This window comes from Halyomorpha halys, unplaced genomic scaffold (assembly GCF_000696795.3).
Source record: "Halyomorpha halys isolate HHAL.00 unplaced genomic scaffold, Hhal_1.1 Scaffold317.1, whole genome shotgun sequence".
Classification (NCBI taxonomy): domain Eukaryota; kingdom Metazoa; phylum Arthropoda; class Insecta; order Hemiptera; family Pentatomidae; genus Halyomorpha; species Halyomorpha halys.
The window spans coordinates 89,315-104,519 of NW_027106310.1; the positions used below are offsets into that span (position 1 = coordinate 89,315).

The 15,205-nt window shown below is 33.2% G+C and overlaps 1 protein-coding gene across 1 annotated transcript in view; it reads right to left on the reverse strand.

The window, feature by feature from the left end:
- Positions 1 to 15,205, reverse strand: part of lgs (legless) — a gene marked incomplete in the record, with an annotated part of 36,039 nt that overhangs the window by 13,472 nt on the left and 7,362 nt on the right. The window contains 3 exon segments of the mRNA XM_067044642.1: positions 5,119 to 5,317; positions 6,257 to 6,510; positions 15,084 to 15,173. Coding sequence (XP_066900743.1) covers positions 5,119 to 5,317; positions 6,257 to 6,510; positions 15,084 to 15,173 — 543 coding nt within the window.

Consider the following 15,205-nt stretch of genomic DNA (forward strand, 5'->3'; position numbering starts at 1 on the left):
ATAATTTCCCACAAATTGTTATATATAAGAATTATAACTCTTAGAAAACTGTATATATATTTTGAAGTACAAAATTCTTATTAACACAGCTTATTTCACCAATTATTTCTTCAGCAAGGAAAATACTAACCTAACATATTCTATCATTAAAACCAACATCTTCTCTTGGAAATTAGTTGTTCATTGGTTTTATGATTATTTTTTTAATATTAAATATGCACAAATATAATAATTTATTATGTATATAAGTTACGGTCTGAGTCAGCTGTTACTTCAATGCCAGCTGACTCAGAAGATCAGCTGATCGAATATATATAAAGAGATGTACGGAATCCAATAAAGACAGTATGTTACAGCAGCCCAAGCGTGACAGATCTTATTCCTTCTTCTCTTTTTTTGACAATTTGCTTTTGCTGATACTTAAGTAAGTGGTGCCGAAACACAGGATCTTTGAATAACAGAACTTATTTTAGTCTGAAGAAAAAATTTGTTTTTCTTTTTCTTTGTTCTCTCTGATTTATGGTAGGTAACAGAATAGTGGGAGCAGCAGTTCTAAACATCAAAGGTCAGAACTTCATCAACCCACTTCCAGCTGCAGCCAACCAACCTGTAACTGCAGTCAACCTGGATGGAGCCATTACCGGAAGTTTCTTTAGTGCAAGCTCATGCTATGACTCTAGAAAGTAGTGTCGGACTTAAAAAAATTCACCGGAGAAACTAGAGAATTAAATCACTTTTTAAAAGGAGGTACCAACTAGTAAACAGAATTGAAGCGAAGTCTATCGAAAATCTACTCGATAGCAAAGATGCGAAGGCATTAAAAGCAGTGGTCATCTACAGAGTGAAGAGGAGCATCCTATGTGTTCATCGTGCCATAGCCGCTTGATCTTCTCCCAAATGGTTTTATTCCCAATGTATAGGTCACACTTTCCTCCAGGCTTGGAAGCATTATTCAACATTTTACAGATCGTTTTTCACGACCAAATCGTCATGATATTGCTCCTCCCATAGTTGTTACACTCAACTTTGACTAATCCAGTGGTTCTCGTCTTCCATATAATCTGCCGCCTCTTGTCATTGATGATATCCTCTACTTCCTCCATATCTATTGGTCTTTCTTCCTCAGAGCTCTCATTAGACGAAGATTCCTCCCTATCATCTTCCTCTGCCACATTCTGTTCTTCTTCCTCTCTCGGCGTTCATTCTCATAGAAACTGTCTCACTCCTGATGGTTCCCCGTTGTCTTCTTCCGCGGCATTCACAGTTATGGCTTGAGATAACCAATCAGCTACCACATTTTCTTCTTCTGTCCCAATAACTCCTTCCAACGCGTAATCCTGGCCGAAGACTCTTTAAATTCTCTCACCCGTTGTAGGGGCCTATGGTCAGTATGTACTTTAAACTTTCTCCCAAACACATAGGGCCTAAAGTGGTCAACAGCCCACACTATTCCCAAGAGCTCTCGTTCTAGCGCAATGTATCTGGTCTCCATCTCTGTCAGGCACCTACTGGCGTACACCACCGGGCGATCTCCTTCACTCTCCTGAGACAACACCGCACTCACTCACATCTATAGTGATAGTGAAGTCTGGAAAAGCAAGCACCGGCTCCTGCTGCAGTTTCTCCATGCACCGCCTGATAATATCTTCCACCATCGGAGTGATGGTTACCTTTCTGCCTTTCTTCCAAACATTGTTGAGTGGAACGAGGTACTCAGCCATTTCTGGCACAAATCTCCGATAATAATTTAAAGTTCCCAGCAACCTCCGAACTCCCTTCACATCCCTAGGCACTGCTATCTTCTGTATTTCTGCGACTTTATCTGCGTTGGGTTTACCTCCTTCCCTGGAAATCGAGTGGCCCAAAAAATTTATTTGTTCCTGCCCCAACGATGATTTCTCCCCTGATAATTTGAGCCCAAATTGCCCGATTCTCTGGAATACGCTGTGTAAATGTTGCATATGTTTGTCTTCGTTCTTAATGAACACTAGGAGATCATCCATATAAATCTGGCATACTGATGCATCTGTCCCCCTTTTTGAGGCCAAACGGGATCCTTGTAAATTCATAGTGGCCTCTCTCGAATGTGAATGATGTCCAATGTTGATCCTTAGGGTACATCTTGATTTGATGATATCCGGCCTTCAAGTCCAATGTGCTGAATACCGTCGCCCCGCTTAGCCTGTCCAAAATATCTCAAATCTGGGGATTGGATACTTTTCATCTATGGTATTCTCGTTCAGCTTTCTGTAATCTATCACCACTCTGTACTTTTCAGTAGTTTCACCTGGCGCGCTCTTCTTTTTAACCTCCTACAATGGACTATTGTATGGGGATGTACTATCAATAATTATCCCCTGGTGTTTTAAACTTTTGAGCTCTTCCCGAATGTGGTGAGGTAGCGCCTGTGGGTATCTCCTCTCTTTCACATATGTAACCTTATCTTCTTTTAGTATGATCTCATGGATTGTCTTCCCGGTTGCCCCAAGCATGTCTCCTTTAAAAAAATATCTTCATATTTCCTCTTAAGTCTGTCTCCAGTCCTCAGCCTGATTGATTGCTCCAACCCGTGCGCCCTCGGTTTTTCTCTGTCGATCACATTAGTACATTTTATCCCCCAACTTAATTCTCCACTTCCCCTTGATATTCTTAACTCAAGCACAATTACTTTGTATTCCTTAGGCATACTGCCTACCATATGTACCTGCAAGGTTTCCCTACTAAATCCCCACCGTGTCAACCCTATCTCCACCTCCCCCTCTTCTTCACAAGGGCCACCCAGGGTGATTAATTTACATTGACATTCCTGAATCTGGTATGTCCTCTCTCCACTACACAGCTTTACTAGGGCTTCTCGCCACACGATGGTGTTGGAACTGCCGGTGTCCACCAGACACCTCACTCTTGCTATCTCTACTATAGGCAGACCACCGTTCTTTTCCCTCACATTATAATTCAGCAGTTTGTGGTCGCCACTCTGCCGACATCCACTTCAGATGCCTCACGTCTTCCTCTCTCCAGTTCCTCGCCTCCATCCACCTTTGTTTCCATCCTCCTGTTTCCACTCTATCCCCTTGACTAATTCGCTTTCATGGTTCTATAGCTTCTTCTTCAGTCTCCAACGTTCCCAATGTTTCCGTCGATTCACCAGATGATCTACTCAACCTCCAGTTGCTTCTCCATACCCGTTGGGCGTTGATCTCCATTGATTCACCCAGGCCCACATCACTTCTACGGTACATGTATGGGCACTGTTTGGCTATGTGCCCCTCAATTCCACATTCAAAACACCTTGTGCGTGGACAGTGGGCCACTAAGTGTCCTACTCTTCTGCATCCATGACATTTTCTGTCCTCATGGCGTCTGCTGCTTCTTGGTTTTATCTGCCTACTTTCAGTGATAGCTACTCTTTCCTTCCAACTATTATGGTATTCATTTATTCTTCATGGAACTGGATTAGTCCTAAGTCGATTATAAGACTCTTGTCTATCCTCTTTCTTATATTTCCATATGGGACTCTTACTCTCTGGCGCTGGCGTCAATAAGTTCCTGCGCTCACTCTATGAAGGAGTGCTCTCTCGGCATTCTCTCTTTCTTCTCCAGCTCCTTTGCCAACTGAATCTTTAGTACATTGGATAGGAATTGCATCCGACCCTGTACCTGGATTGTCTCCATCATTTCGCTGAGTTTATCACTGATTCTATTGTAGTGTGCCAGGAGTTCTGTGGCATATTGCCAATTAGACTGTCTCGGTTTTTTTATCTCCCTAATCATTATAAATATGTCCTCTTCTGGGGTCCAACGTCCTCCTCAAAATTCCTGCTTCAATCTCACCTTGATCACGCTCCAGGGTGCCCCCTCATTCGCTTGAATTTAATTGAGGATACTTCTTTTCACCCTGCAGACGACTACTACCCTTAACACCTCTGCATCCTCACTGTTAAGCAGGTGTTCGGCTGTATCCACTTCAATTCGGCTTATTAGCTAATCACCCCCTTTTAAAAAGTGATTTAATTCTCCGGTCCCTCCTGTGATTTTTTCTAAGTCCAACACCGCCTTCCTCAGGTCCTGGGCAGTTGCTGTATAGACCTTAATCCATTCTAGCGTCGTGGCATGAGCTTGTGCTAAAGAGACTTCCGGTAATGGCTTCATCTCCGGGTTGACTGCAGCTAAGGTTGGTTGTCTGCTGATAGAGGTTGGTTGGCTAAGGCTAGAAGTGGGTTGGTGAAATTCTGACCTTCAATGTTTAGAACTGCTGCTCTCACTATTCCGTTACCTGCCATAAATCAGATAGGAAAAAGAAAAACAAAATTTTTCTTCAGACTAAAATTTGTTCTGGTATTCAAACAAGAAAAGAAGGAATAAGATCTGACAAGCTTGAACTGGTGTAAAATACTGGCTTTATATACATTCAATCAGCTGATCCCCTCAGATATAACAATATATTGTAAATATACAACACAATGATTATTTAAAAGAGACAATGATTATAGATAATGTAAAATGTTTGTCATTTATCAGATTAATACTCTCATCAAACGAGGAGAGAAATGGCAAATTATTCTACAAGTTACCATCCTATTTAGGCTAGAGTGTAAAGATTAGATTTATTTTTTGGAGGACCCAAACATTAATAGTCTACCTTCACAGTCAAGATACTTGGGAGATAATTTCCAAATTTGTTGTATTCAATTTATTTTTAGCAGAATCTAAATTATTGTCCAACTAAATATTTATTATTATTATTTCAAAAGAAATTTCCTATTCTCCCTTGTTCATACATATAAAATGTCATTTGCCCAGCAAAGAAATTAATAATTTGTTTGGAGAAAAAAATTTAGAAAAGACACCTTAAGGTGTGCTAAATTGATAGCCTTCCAGTTTATATCCCCATTTTATAAAATTTATTTTCAACTTTATGACAGTGGTAAAAGAAAATATATTAATAAAAAAATATAATAAAAATTATATTTTTACTTATTTCAATTTAATATAAATAAAACAAATTAAATAACAGTAAGAAAAAGATAATTAACAAAAATGCTGCAAGAATCTTTGAAAGTATAAATTCTCAACAAATCTTTTATGCAACGAAAATATTATGAAATGTAAAATTACCAGCAAGTGGTTGAGGAGGTGTTATGCCTATATCTTGATTGAGTTCTCCTAACGGCATAATAGCATCATTTAACAATGAATTTGTATGTGAATTCATTAAATTTGGATGACTAGTAATTGGACCTTTTCCAGAATTCTGTTCAACATTGAGATTTGTATTGCAGGAATTTTGTAAAATTTGATTAGGCTGAGTGGTACCCTAAAATCATAAAATACACAAAAAAAAAATTATCAAACAACTTTTTAAGTTTAAAATAATGTTTTCTTTCACACAATATTACAAAAAAAAAATTACACATAAAAAAAAAAACTAAAATTTAAATAAAAAATGGTGACCAATCTAAACTTAAATGATTTAATATTAAGTTTTACACTCATTATAATCAGAAGCTAAGAAGGCAGATATGAATAATAAGACAACAATTAAACTTATAATAAAATACTCATTCAATTAGTATGTGCGGTAGAAGAAATTTGATTCAAAAGTGAGGCTGAATTGCGCAGTCACTCTTAGATCAAGATTATATGAAATGACTAAAGAGCTTGGTATGTTTTATTTATACAAATAGATTATAAAGTCTACTGAATTTGTATACTATATATAATAATAAAATTATCGCAATACCTGCATATCACTAGGAGATAGCAGGTAATTTGAATTGACACTAAATAAATTACAATGTAATAATATTTAGAGGATAACAAAATCTTCTCTCAAATTTAAATAAGTTAAAGTTAAAAACATTCACCAAAAATAAATATTCTATATATATATATATAGATAGCAAGTTGCTTATTCTCATAAAAATTTATTAATATCTACTGCCCATTCAAAGTAAAAAAACAAAACAAAAAACATCAACTAGTAAAAGAAAACAAAAACAAAGTATATTCAAACTTCATTAATTAAAAAAAAAAAAAAATTCCACTTTTAATTAGATCATAATCGACTACAAAATAATTTATTTCATTTCATAAATTCTTAACAATCTTAAAATAGGATGAAAAAAAAAAAATCAAACTGAAAATAAAACTAAATTAATTTTAATCTCAAAATCACATTATACAACCAATTTAGACAAACAGAATCTAAGAAATAATAACTCCAAAAACTAATAATTTTAAAAATTGGGCTTACTTCTAAGTATTTTTTCGTTCTCGGTTGAGCACAATGATACGAAATGATTGAAGCATACTGTCCTTGAAGAACAGCTTCAGCAGCTTTATTGGCAAGATTAGTTGAAAATACAAATATCTGACTTTGTTGTTGCATGTATTGCGCTTCCATAGTCACTGGCTGCTTATTAACTACGTTGCTGGGAAGCGGCTGAACTCCCTCATGTAAGGAAGGTTCTGATGGTATATTCATAGGAAGAACATTTTCGCAAGAATCTATTTAAAACAAGTGAAAAAAAAGTATTAAAAAAAAAAAAAAAAAAGGTTGATATGATGGTAAAAGTCATGTCAAAACAAGCACCACAGATCAATAATAAAAGAATTAAGCATATATACAAATCAATACTTTTCCTATATTTCCTACACACATACAACTACATAAATGTCAAAAACAATGATAAGAATCAGAAAATTAAAAAGATAAACAAATAAGTAACTTAAAAGCATAAACTTATTGCTGAATACAAAAAAGTGTTAGATATTCATAAACAGTTAATATTGCATAAAATAAACAGGAACATCAACCATTAGACATCAAAATTACTGACTTAATATAATAAAAATAACACCATTAAGTCATGTCAATGCCATAATTACTATTAACAGTACAAAATAATTTACAGTAATATTGTCCTTGTTGTTAAGAGTATGTATGATAAGCTTTCAATAAGCAAATAAATTTTTAAAAATGAATGGCTTAATATTCGCATGAAGAAGACTGATTGCCTAAAGGTGCCTGGAGTATGGGAGGCAATAGGAGTAATAATTTCATTGAAAAAGGCAATGAAGTGTTGATTATAAAGAATATACTAAACTTGGGCCCCATTACTATTTGTTTTCATCTATATGCATGTCCAACTTCTGTTAATTAAAATCTTTATTAGATCAATTAAGTTGTAATAAAACTCCATTTGTTTCATTTAAGCTACCTTAGTTTTAGTTGTTTAGTAGGGACGATTACTTATTTTTAGAATGGCTACTAATTAGGCTTTACCAACTTTTTAAACCGGAGTGATAATAGGTTGCTCTTGGTAAGGTTCAGGAAGAACGGTTTTAACCTACAGTATCCAGTTATTTTCTCCCAGAGATAATTACACTTCTACTTACAGTAGCAATAACTAGTTACTTGCTAGCAGTTCTTTACAATGTTCCACATAGTTAAAGTAATTTGTTTACATAATTGTCAACTATACTATAGATACCAAATCATCTGAATTTTTTAGTAGACTGAAGATAAAAAAAAGGCTGAATAGCTCAGTAAATTTCATGAATGTATACTAAATGTTGACAAAGCTACAGAAAATTAAACTTGTTTGTCTACCTTTAAAGTAATAATGAATTGAACTTTAGATAAACATTGTGAAGAATATAGGGACAATTATTCTAAAATGATAGGGATAGACTGAATGATTCTGAAGTAGTTGGGTCCTTATTAAGGGTCATTGTTACTGTTAAAAGTTGTAGTAAATCTTTATTTCTTTGAGGTGAGAATAAGCCAATAATAGCAAGGGACCCCAAGAAACTTAAAATGATGACCCTCTACTCGTTATAAAACTTCAAGAATTCTACGGCAAGCCACTAAGCTTAAATCATATAAGGATTTGTTTCTATTGATTGTTTTTAACAATGACCAACTAACTCCCATGATATTTAATTCTTTTTTTAAGGATAAAACATTATCTGTTATCAGATCATTAACAATATATGATCGGACAAACCTTATAATAACAATCAAATTCTAATATAATAGTTCTTCAGAGTAACTAAACAAAAGGCTCCATCCCTTCACTTATCTTTTCATATTTCAGACTTTACCAGCATTTGACAAGTTGTTGGAGAAAGAATTAGACATTCATATAGCTCATTATAACAGCCATTATAACAGTTCTACATAGATTGCAAATCATGACAAACTGTCTGCCCAACAGTTCTTTTTTTATATATAAATAATGGATTTTAAAATTGTTGTTTCTTTGAAGTTTATATTGAAATTATCAATGATTCATAAATTTATAACCTTTGGTTGTTAACTGGATTAATTGTTCATTATAATTACAACTTTTACTTCCATGATTAGTTAAGCAATCGTTAACCAATTCTTCAATATAGGAATACTTAATATACCTGCATAGTTTTGGTTCAAATTTCTTGTGTCTGTTTTGAAATTCACAGTATAATTAATATTTTCAGATATGTAAATAGATTCAAGTATTTTCCTTTTGGATGTATTATTTATCTTTATGTAAAATTATTGTATTTTAAAAATTAAAAATATGCTGGTTTTTGGTTGCATGCTGTACTAGTGCCATTTTATTTGGATCCCTCTCCTTGTTTTTCAAATCATTATTGTGTTGATAAATCTGATAAATCCTGTCACCCAATAATTGCTTTGTTTCGTTGTATATAATACAGTGAATTTAAAAACCGACACAAGAAATTTGAACCAACACTATGCAGAGATATTAAGTATAATTAATTTATGAAAAATGTGGGACAAATTAAATGTTGATAATTATAATTAACCTTGCTGGGAATTTTACTAATGAAATAAAGAGGAAAATTAACAAAACTATAGTTATAATAAATAATTTTAATACTTGACCTGAGTGGAGGGAAGGTTACAAGCATTATTGTAATAAAATTTAACAAACAAGTGAGTGTGATAAAGAATTTTAATTTATGTTTTAAAGTGAAAATTGACTAATTAGATAATTAGACATAATGTAGGATAACAAAAAATATATGTTTACCTCATGTTTTAATGTTTCATAGAGAAATTGTTGAATTGACCTGGGCAGAATAGCCTGCATAAAGTTGTGTTTTTAAATTATTTAGTTCAAAAATTGTATTAAGGTACGACAAATTATAAATAATACTGTTAAGTATTTTGTATTGTTGAGGATCATAGATGTAATAAAAGCTATTTTATGATAGATGGTTCCTGAGGCTGGCCGAATTGGCTGAAAAGTCGGACTTGTAAAGAAAACAAAATGTTTTGAGACTATAATGGATAAAATTTTAATTATTTATTTAAATAACATTAACTAGTCTCAAGAAAGTATTTAAAATTATAAATAAAATTTGCAGATGATGTTAAGTACTAATTTCTAATCTGTAAAAATTATAAGTAAAAAAACTAATTTCAATTTACTGAAATGTTTTGGTGTTTTAAACAGTTTTTACGAAATAGACAAGATTCAGACTCCTATTTACTTGAAACAATATTTTTAGGTGCTTAATTATTACTTAAAAATACATCATTGTCTGTCGACATTTCTTCACAAGCTGACACTAGTTTATCACGAGAAGAAACTCAGACAAAACTTTAACTTAAATTTGTTTGATAACTGAATTTTGTGTTTTCAGAATATTTTTGTAATTGATTAATACTTAGTTATTTTTTCATTCCCCCCCCCCCATATATGTTAAGTGATTGATATTAACACCAGACTGTACAGCTAATGATGAGGAAGTTTATATGATGAATGCAGAATGCATAAACACTATCTGATATATACACCATACCACTGTAGTTCATTTAATAACCCACTTGAATTGAAATTAATCCTTGCACATAACAAAACTTCAATTTCGTTAGTAATTACTATGGTAACCTTTCCAAAGTTGCTTTTCATCCTTGAAAAGCCTATGATGATATGTTGTGTGGCACACAAACAGTTATGGAAATCCCTAAAGAAGGCTGGAACTGACAATGATATCCTAGATGTCATTAAAGAAATATACAGAGATAATGGATCTCAAATAAAAAAAAAACTCTTTATTATCAAGAGAATTTAAAAGGAGGAAAGGACAACAAAAAGGATGCTGAATGTTCCCTACAATATTTAAAATATACATTGACTTATACCTATAAGACTGAATTAGGAAATGTCAAAAATCTTTTATCAAGATAAAGGGAAAGAAATTGTGCCACCAACTATTTCCTAACGACCAGTTGTTATAGCAAAAGATGAGGAAGATATTAGTTACTTGTACAGAAATATAATTAACCAATACTAAGGTCTTAGGATAAATTAAAAAATATATATATATATGTGCAAGGAGAAAGAAGAGAGCATCATGCCAACATTAGGGAAACTAAGTAGGTTGGACCAATTCTGTTGTATAGGATCCATAATACAAAGTGGTAGAAAGGATGCAGAAATCAAAAAAACAATAGGAAATAGAAAAAGCAGCGGGCATGCTTAATTTCCTACTATGGAGTACTATATTAATAAAAAAACAACAACTGATATATAGAGAGCATTGGTTGAAAGTATAATCAATGGATTAGAGACATGGCTCCCTTGAGGAGCCCAAGGAAAAATCTCCAAGTACTGGAAATAGACTTCTGGAGGAGAACTGCAAGAATATCAACAATCCAAAGGATCAGAAACACCATTATAGGGGCAAAGATAGAAGTAAGAAAGAATGAGTGGTGAGGACAGGAGTTTGGCTTAAAAAATTCTCATAGTAAAGAAATTTCACATGAAACCTTATACATATAAACACATTCAGAATGATTTTGTATATTAAAAAAAAATTCAAAAATCTAAAAGTATTTGAAAACACAATTTAGTATAATTATTTAAAAATTAAAAAGCTGAGAAAACAAAAGAACAGACCTCCCTACTGCATAGGTATATGATTATTATTAGAAATCAACAAAAAAAATTAGGAACTAGAACAAAAACCATTGAAACTAGAAAAATTTGATATGGTAGCAATTCGACATTCTACATGATTAGCAATTCTACATGATGAAGTTGTGAGAAAGCAGGGTTGTCTTAAATTGGTCCTTTTTTTCATGTGGTGTAACACTAATTCAGTTCTTGAAATTATATTTAGGATTATTTTTATTATTTTATAATTGCTCTGCAAGTTACCAATTTTGTTCATTTTCTACTTTTAGTTTGACCAATGCAGGGCTAATATGCCACAAAAAAAGTAATTAAATAAATATAATATAAATATACAAATACACATGTAAATTATATTCATAATTTGAATAACTGTGATGCTGCTATACTGGAGCAACCCTAGCTGTACCTCTAGCGGTGCCTAGATAAACTAATAGGAGGAGGTTACATACAATGTTTTGTTTTTGTTTGTGTTAGTAGCTAGACAATAGTGAATGTTGGTGACTGCTGTTGGTTTACTGCATTGGATATCAACTCGGCTTTTTGGTCTCTACCTCTTCGAATGAAAGACAGGAAAAATACGGCATTCATAACTCAAAAAGGTCACTAGCAATGGAAAGTCCTGCCATCTGGTTTTAAAAACTCTCCCGCTATCTTTCAACGAATTTTGGCAGGTATTTTGTGTAAATTATATTGATGATATTTCTATTTTCTCAAAATCTTTTGAAGAACATTTGAAACACTTGGGCTTAATCTTTGAACCAGTTAAGAAAGAAGGACTTAAACTAAATCTAGTGAAATGTGGTTTTGCTTTGCAGTCAGTGAAATACATAGGCCACACAATAGAATATGGTAAGGTTCATCCAATTAAAGATAACTTGATTGCAATCAAAGAATTTCACCGTCCTACAACACGAAAAATGGTTCGCCAAATTTTGGGTAAGATAAACTTTTACCAAAAATGTATAGATCATTGTACTGAACGATTAGCTCCATTACATAATTTATTGAAAAAGAATGAGAAATTTTTATGTTTGGATGAATGTGAATCTTGTTTTCAAGACATAAAAATATATCTATGTACAGCACCAGTCCTAGCAATTTATGACCATGATAAAGAAATAGTTATTGAAGTTGATGCAAGCCATTCAGGTCTAGGTGCAGTTCTGAAGCAACCACAATCAGATGGTAACCTGTATCCTGTAGGTTATTTTTCTAAGAAATTGACACCTGGTCAAATGAAGAAAGAGATAATGTATTTAGAATGTCTAGCAATAAAAGAACCAATTGTGTATTGGTAACATTATCTTATAGGTAAGGTTACATCGGATCATAAGCCACTTGTTAATTTAAAATGTAAATCATGAACAGATGAAGCATTGGGTGACATGATGTTGTATCTGTCTCAGTACAACTTCAAAATCATATATAAGGAAGGTAAGGACAACATAGAAGCTGATGCTCTATCCAGAAACCCAGTTCTAGAAAGCTTTGAAGATGAAGAGGACTGTTTGAAGGTGATAAATATGATTCAACTAGAAGACATAATAAAGGATCAGGCGACAATCACAGATGAGAAGCTTAGAAGAAGGTGTTTAAAGAAGACAACATTAGCATCAAGATGCTGAACAACAGGAAGCGAATCTATGTGTCAGAGGGATTAGGACTCAACTTGATAAAAAAAATTCACCAATTCTACGGGCATATTGGTACCAGCCAGATAGCTGACAAATTAAGACCTTTCTACTATTTTAAAAACATGGACACACTTATTATTCAGTTTTGTAAAGCTTGTGAAGTATGTGTTAAAAATAAATCTAGAGCTGGAAGAGCGATAGGTTTACTATCTAAGTTGGGCCAGCGGAATATCCTTATCATATCATGTCCATCCACACAATTGGTGGTTTTGCTGGGAATAAATCTACAAAAAAATACATGCATTTACTGGTCGATCATTTTTCTAGATATGCATGGATCCGAACTTCTAGTGGCCAAAATGCTACTCATTTCATCAAACTGATCAACCCAGTGGCAGAAGGAAACAACATAAAAATGTTGCTAGTTGATCAATATGGTGCTTTTAATTCAAGGGATTTCAGAAAATATCTGGACAACAAGAGAATTGATCTTCTCTATACAACGGTAGACAATCCACAATCTAATGGCTTAAATGAACGGTTAAACCTAACTTTAGTCAACAGTATACATTGTCGAATGAATGAGACTGACAGGGAAGTATCATGGACTACTGTTGCTGAGTCTTGTATCAAGGAATACAATACACCTCATGGAACGACTAAATTTTCACCTGCTTATCTCTTATATGGAATAACATCCGATATAGTTCCTGCAGAATTGAAAGAGGACAATCATTTGAGTGCAGATCGTCAGAAAGCTCTTGAAAATTCTAGAATAAGTTTTGAATGGAATAAGAAGATGGTGGATCAAACTAGGAAAGAATATGAATTTCAAGAAGGTGATTTAGTAAATGTTTCAAACAGCAATAGATTAAATAGAAATAAACTAGAAGAAGTTAGAAAGGACCATTTACTGTAAAAAGGAGAGTTTCATCATCCATATATGAAATAGAGTGAGATACAAAACATAGGGCAGCAAATTTCTTCCATAGATCTAAGCTAGTTCCATACTCTTTTTCAGTAGAAAAAGAGACATCGATGAAGGGAGGTGTAAATTATATTTATAATTTGAATAACTGTGATGTTGCTATACTGGAGCAACCCTAGCTGTACCTCTAGCGGTCCCTAGATGAACTAATAGGAGGAGGTTACATAGAATGTTTTGTTTTTGTTTTTCAAATGATGAGTTTTTGTTTGTGTTAAGAATCTTTTAATTACTTTTAATAGTTCACTATTTGATTAACTAAAAACTGTAGAAAGGGACATCTATTCTATTCTATTATTTTAGATAAGATGTTTCTACTTTGATGTAGTACTTCTGTCAGCTCTGTAACCTTCAATTTATAATAAACTATTGTTTGAGCAATCGTCTACTGTCTACTTTCTTCAGAATTACAAAACAGTGAATTACATATATATATAAAAGAATTATCCACCTTCAAGTTAATTGTCATTGGCTGTATGCCAGCAATAACCAAAAAAAAAAAATTAATTAAGCAAGCTCAGAGGATGCCTAGAAACTTAAGGAGAGGCCCCCAAGTTAGAAAATAAATTACTATTTAACATAGAGTAAGTGAAAAATTCTATTTTCATTGTTGAACAAAAGATATTTATGATATATTACACCAAAAATAATAAAGCTAAACAGAAGCAGTCTCTAATAAGTCATTAAACACTATAATGAGACTTAAATTTCCACTATGTAGTGGCATAATGGTTCTAGGTCAGGACTCAAGGAAGGTATTAGGTTTACACTTGATTAATCAAGGTACCAGGATCAAACAATGCTCCTAACTCACTTCTCGAATAAATTCTGTGGATAGTAAAAAAGAAAAGAAACAAAAGTAATCAGCTAGGGGAAAATTTCCAAAAACGTGGTATTACATAGGATACCATGCCAAGCTAAGGCTTAAGGATAATTAGATTTATACAATCATCAATTACATCAATGTATATTTTTAAAATATATTTTTGCCATTTATTTATTAATTATGGATGATTGCTACAAGCAACAGGTTTTTTCAATTAAATTTGATTGAATAGTGTTTACAGAGAAGAAGGAAGTGAAATTAATAATTAAGCAGGCATAGAAATAAGAAGTGTTTAAATAACTCAATAGGGAAGTACTTCAGGTCAGAGGTTAAATAGGTAGCACAGAGGCTGAAGGATTCATTTTCTGATGATGGAGAATGTAGTACAGTCAGCTTGGGAAATAGTATTCAAAGAAAAAACATGAACATTAGGTAAAAAAAATTAAGAATAGAAGGTGAATTTTTGGTTTAATAGAAATGAAAAAGAAAGATCTAAAATATTGTCATTGGAAAGCAAAATATTATCACCTTAACTCAGGAGACATGAGAGGGAGTGGAAACTTTGAACATGAATTTAAGGAAAGAATCCATTAGTCTCTTCAGTAACATCTCAAGCATAACACAGTTTACATGGTCAAGTTGGAAAAATATGGGAGGGCACTAGGTACATTGTTTGATATTTATCACATTATATTACTTACCGTTCCTGAAACTGGAATCTGCATTTTCACCGTTTTCAGATTTCACTCCTTTACAGGAACTAGGATTTGAGATTATAGAAGGAACATCTTCTAAAAATTAAAATAAAGTTTTATATTACCTT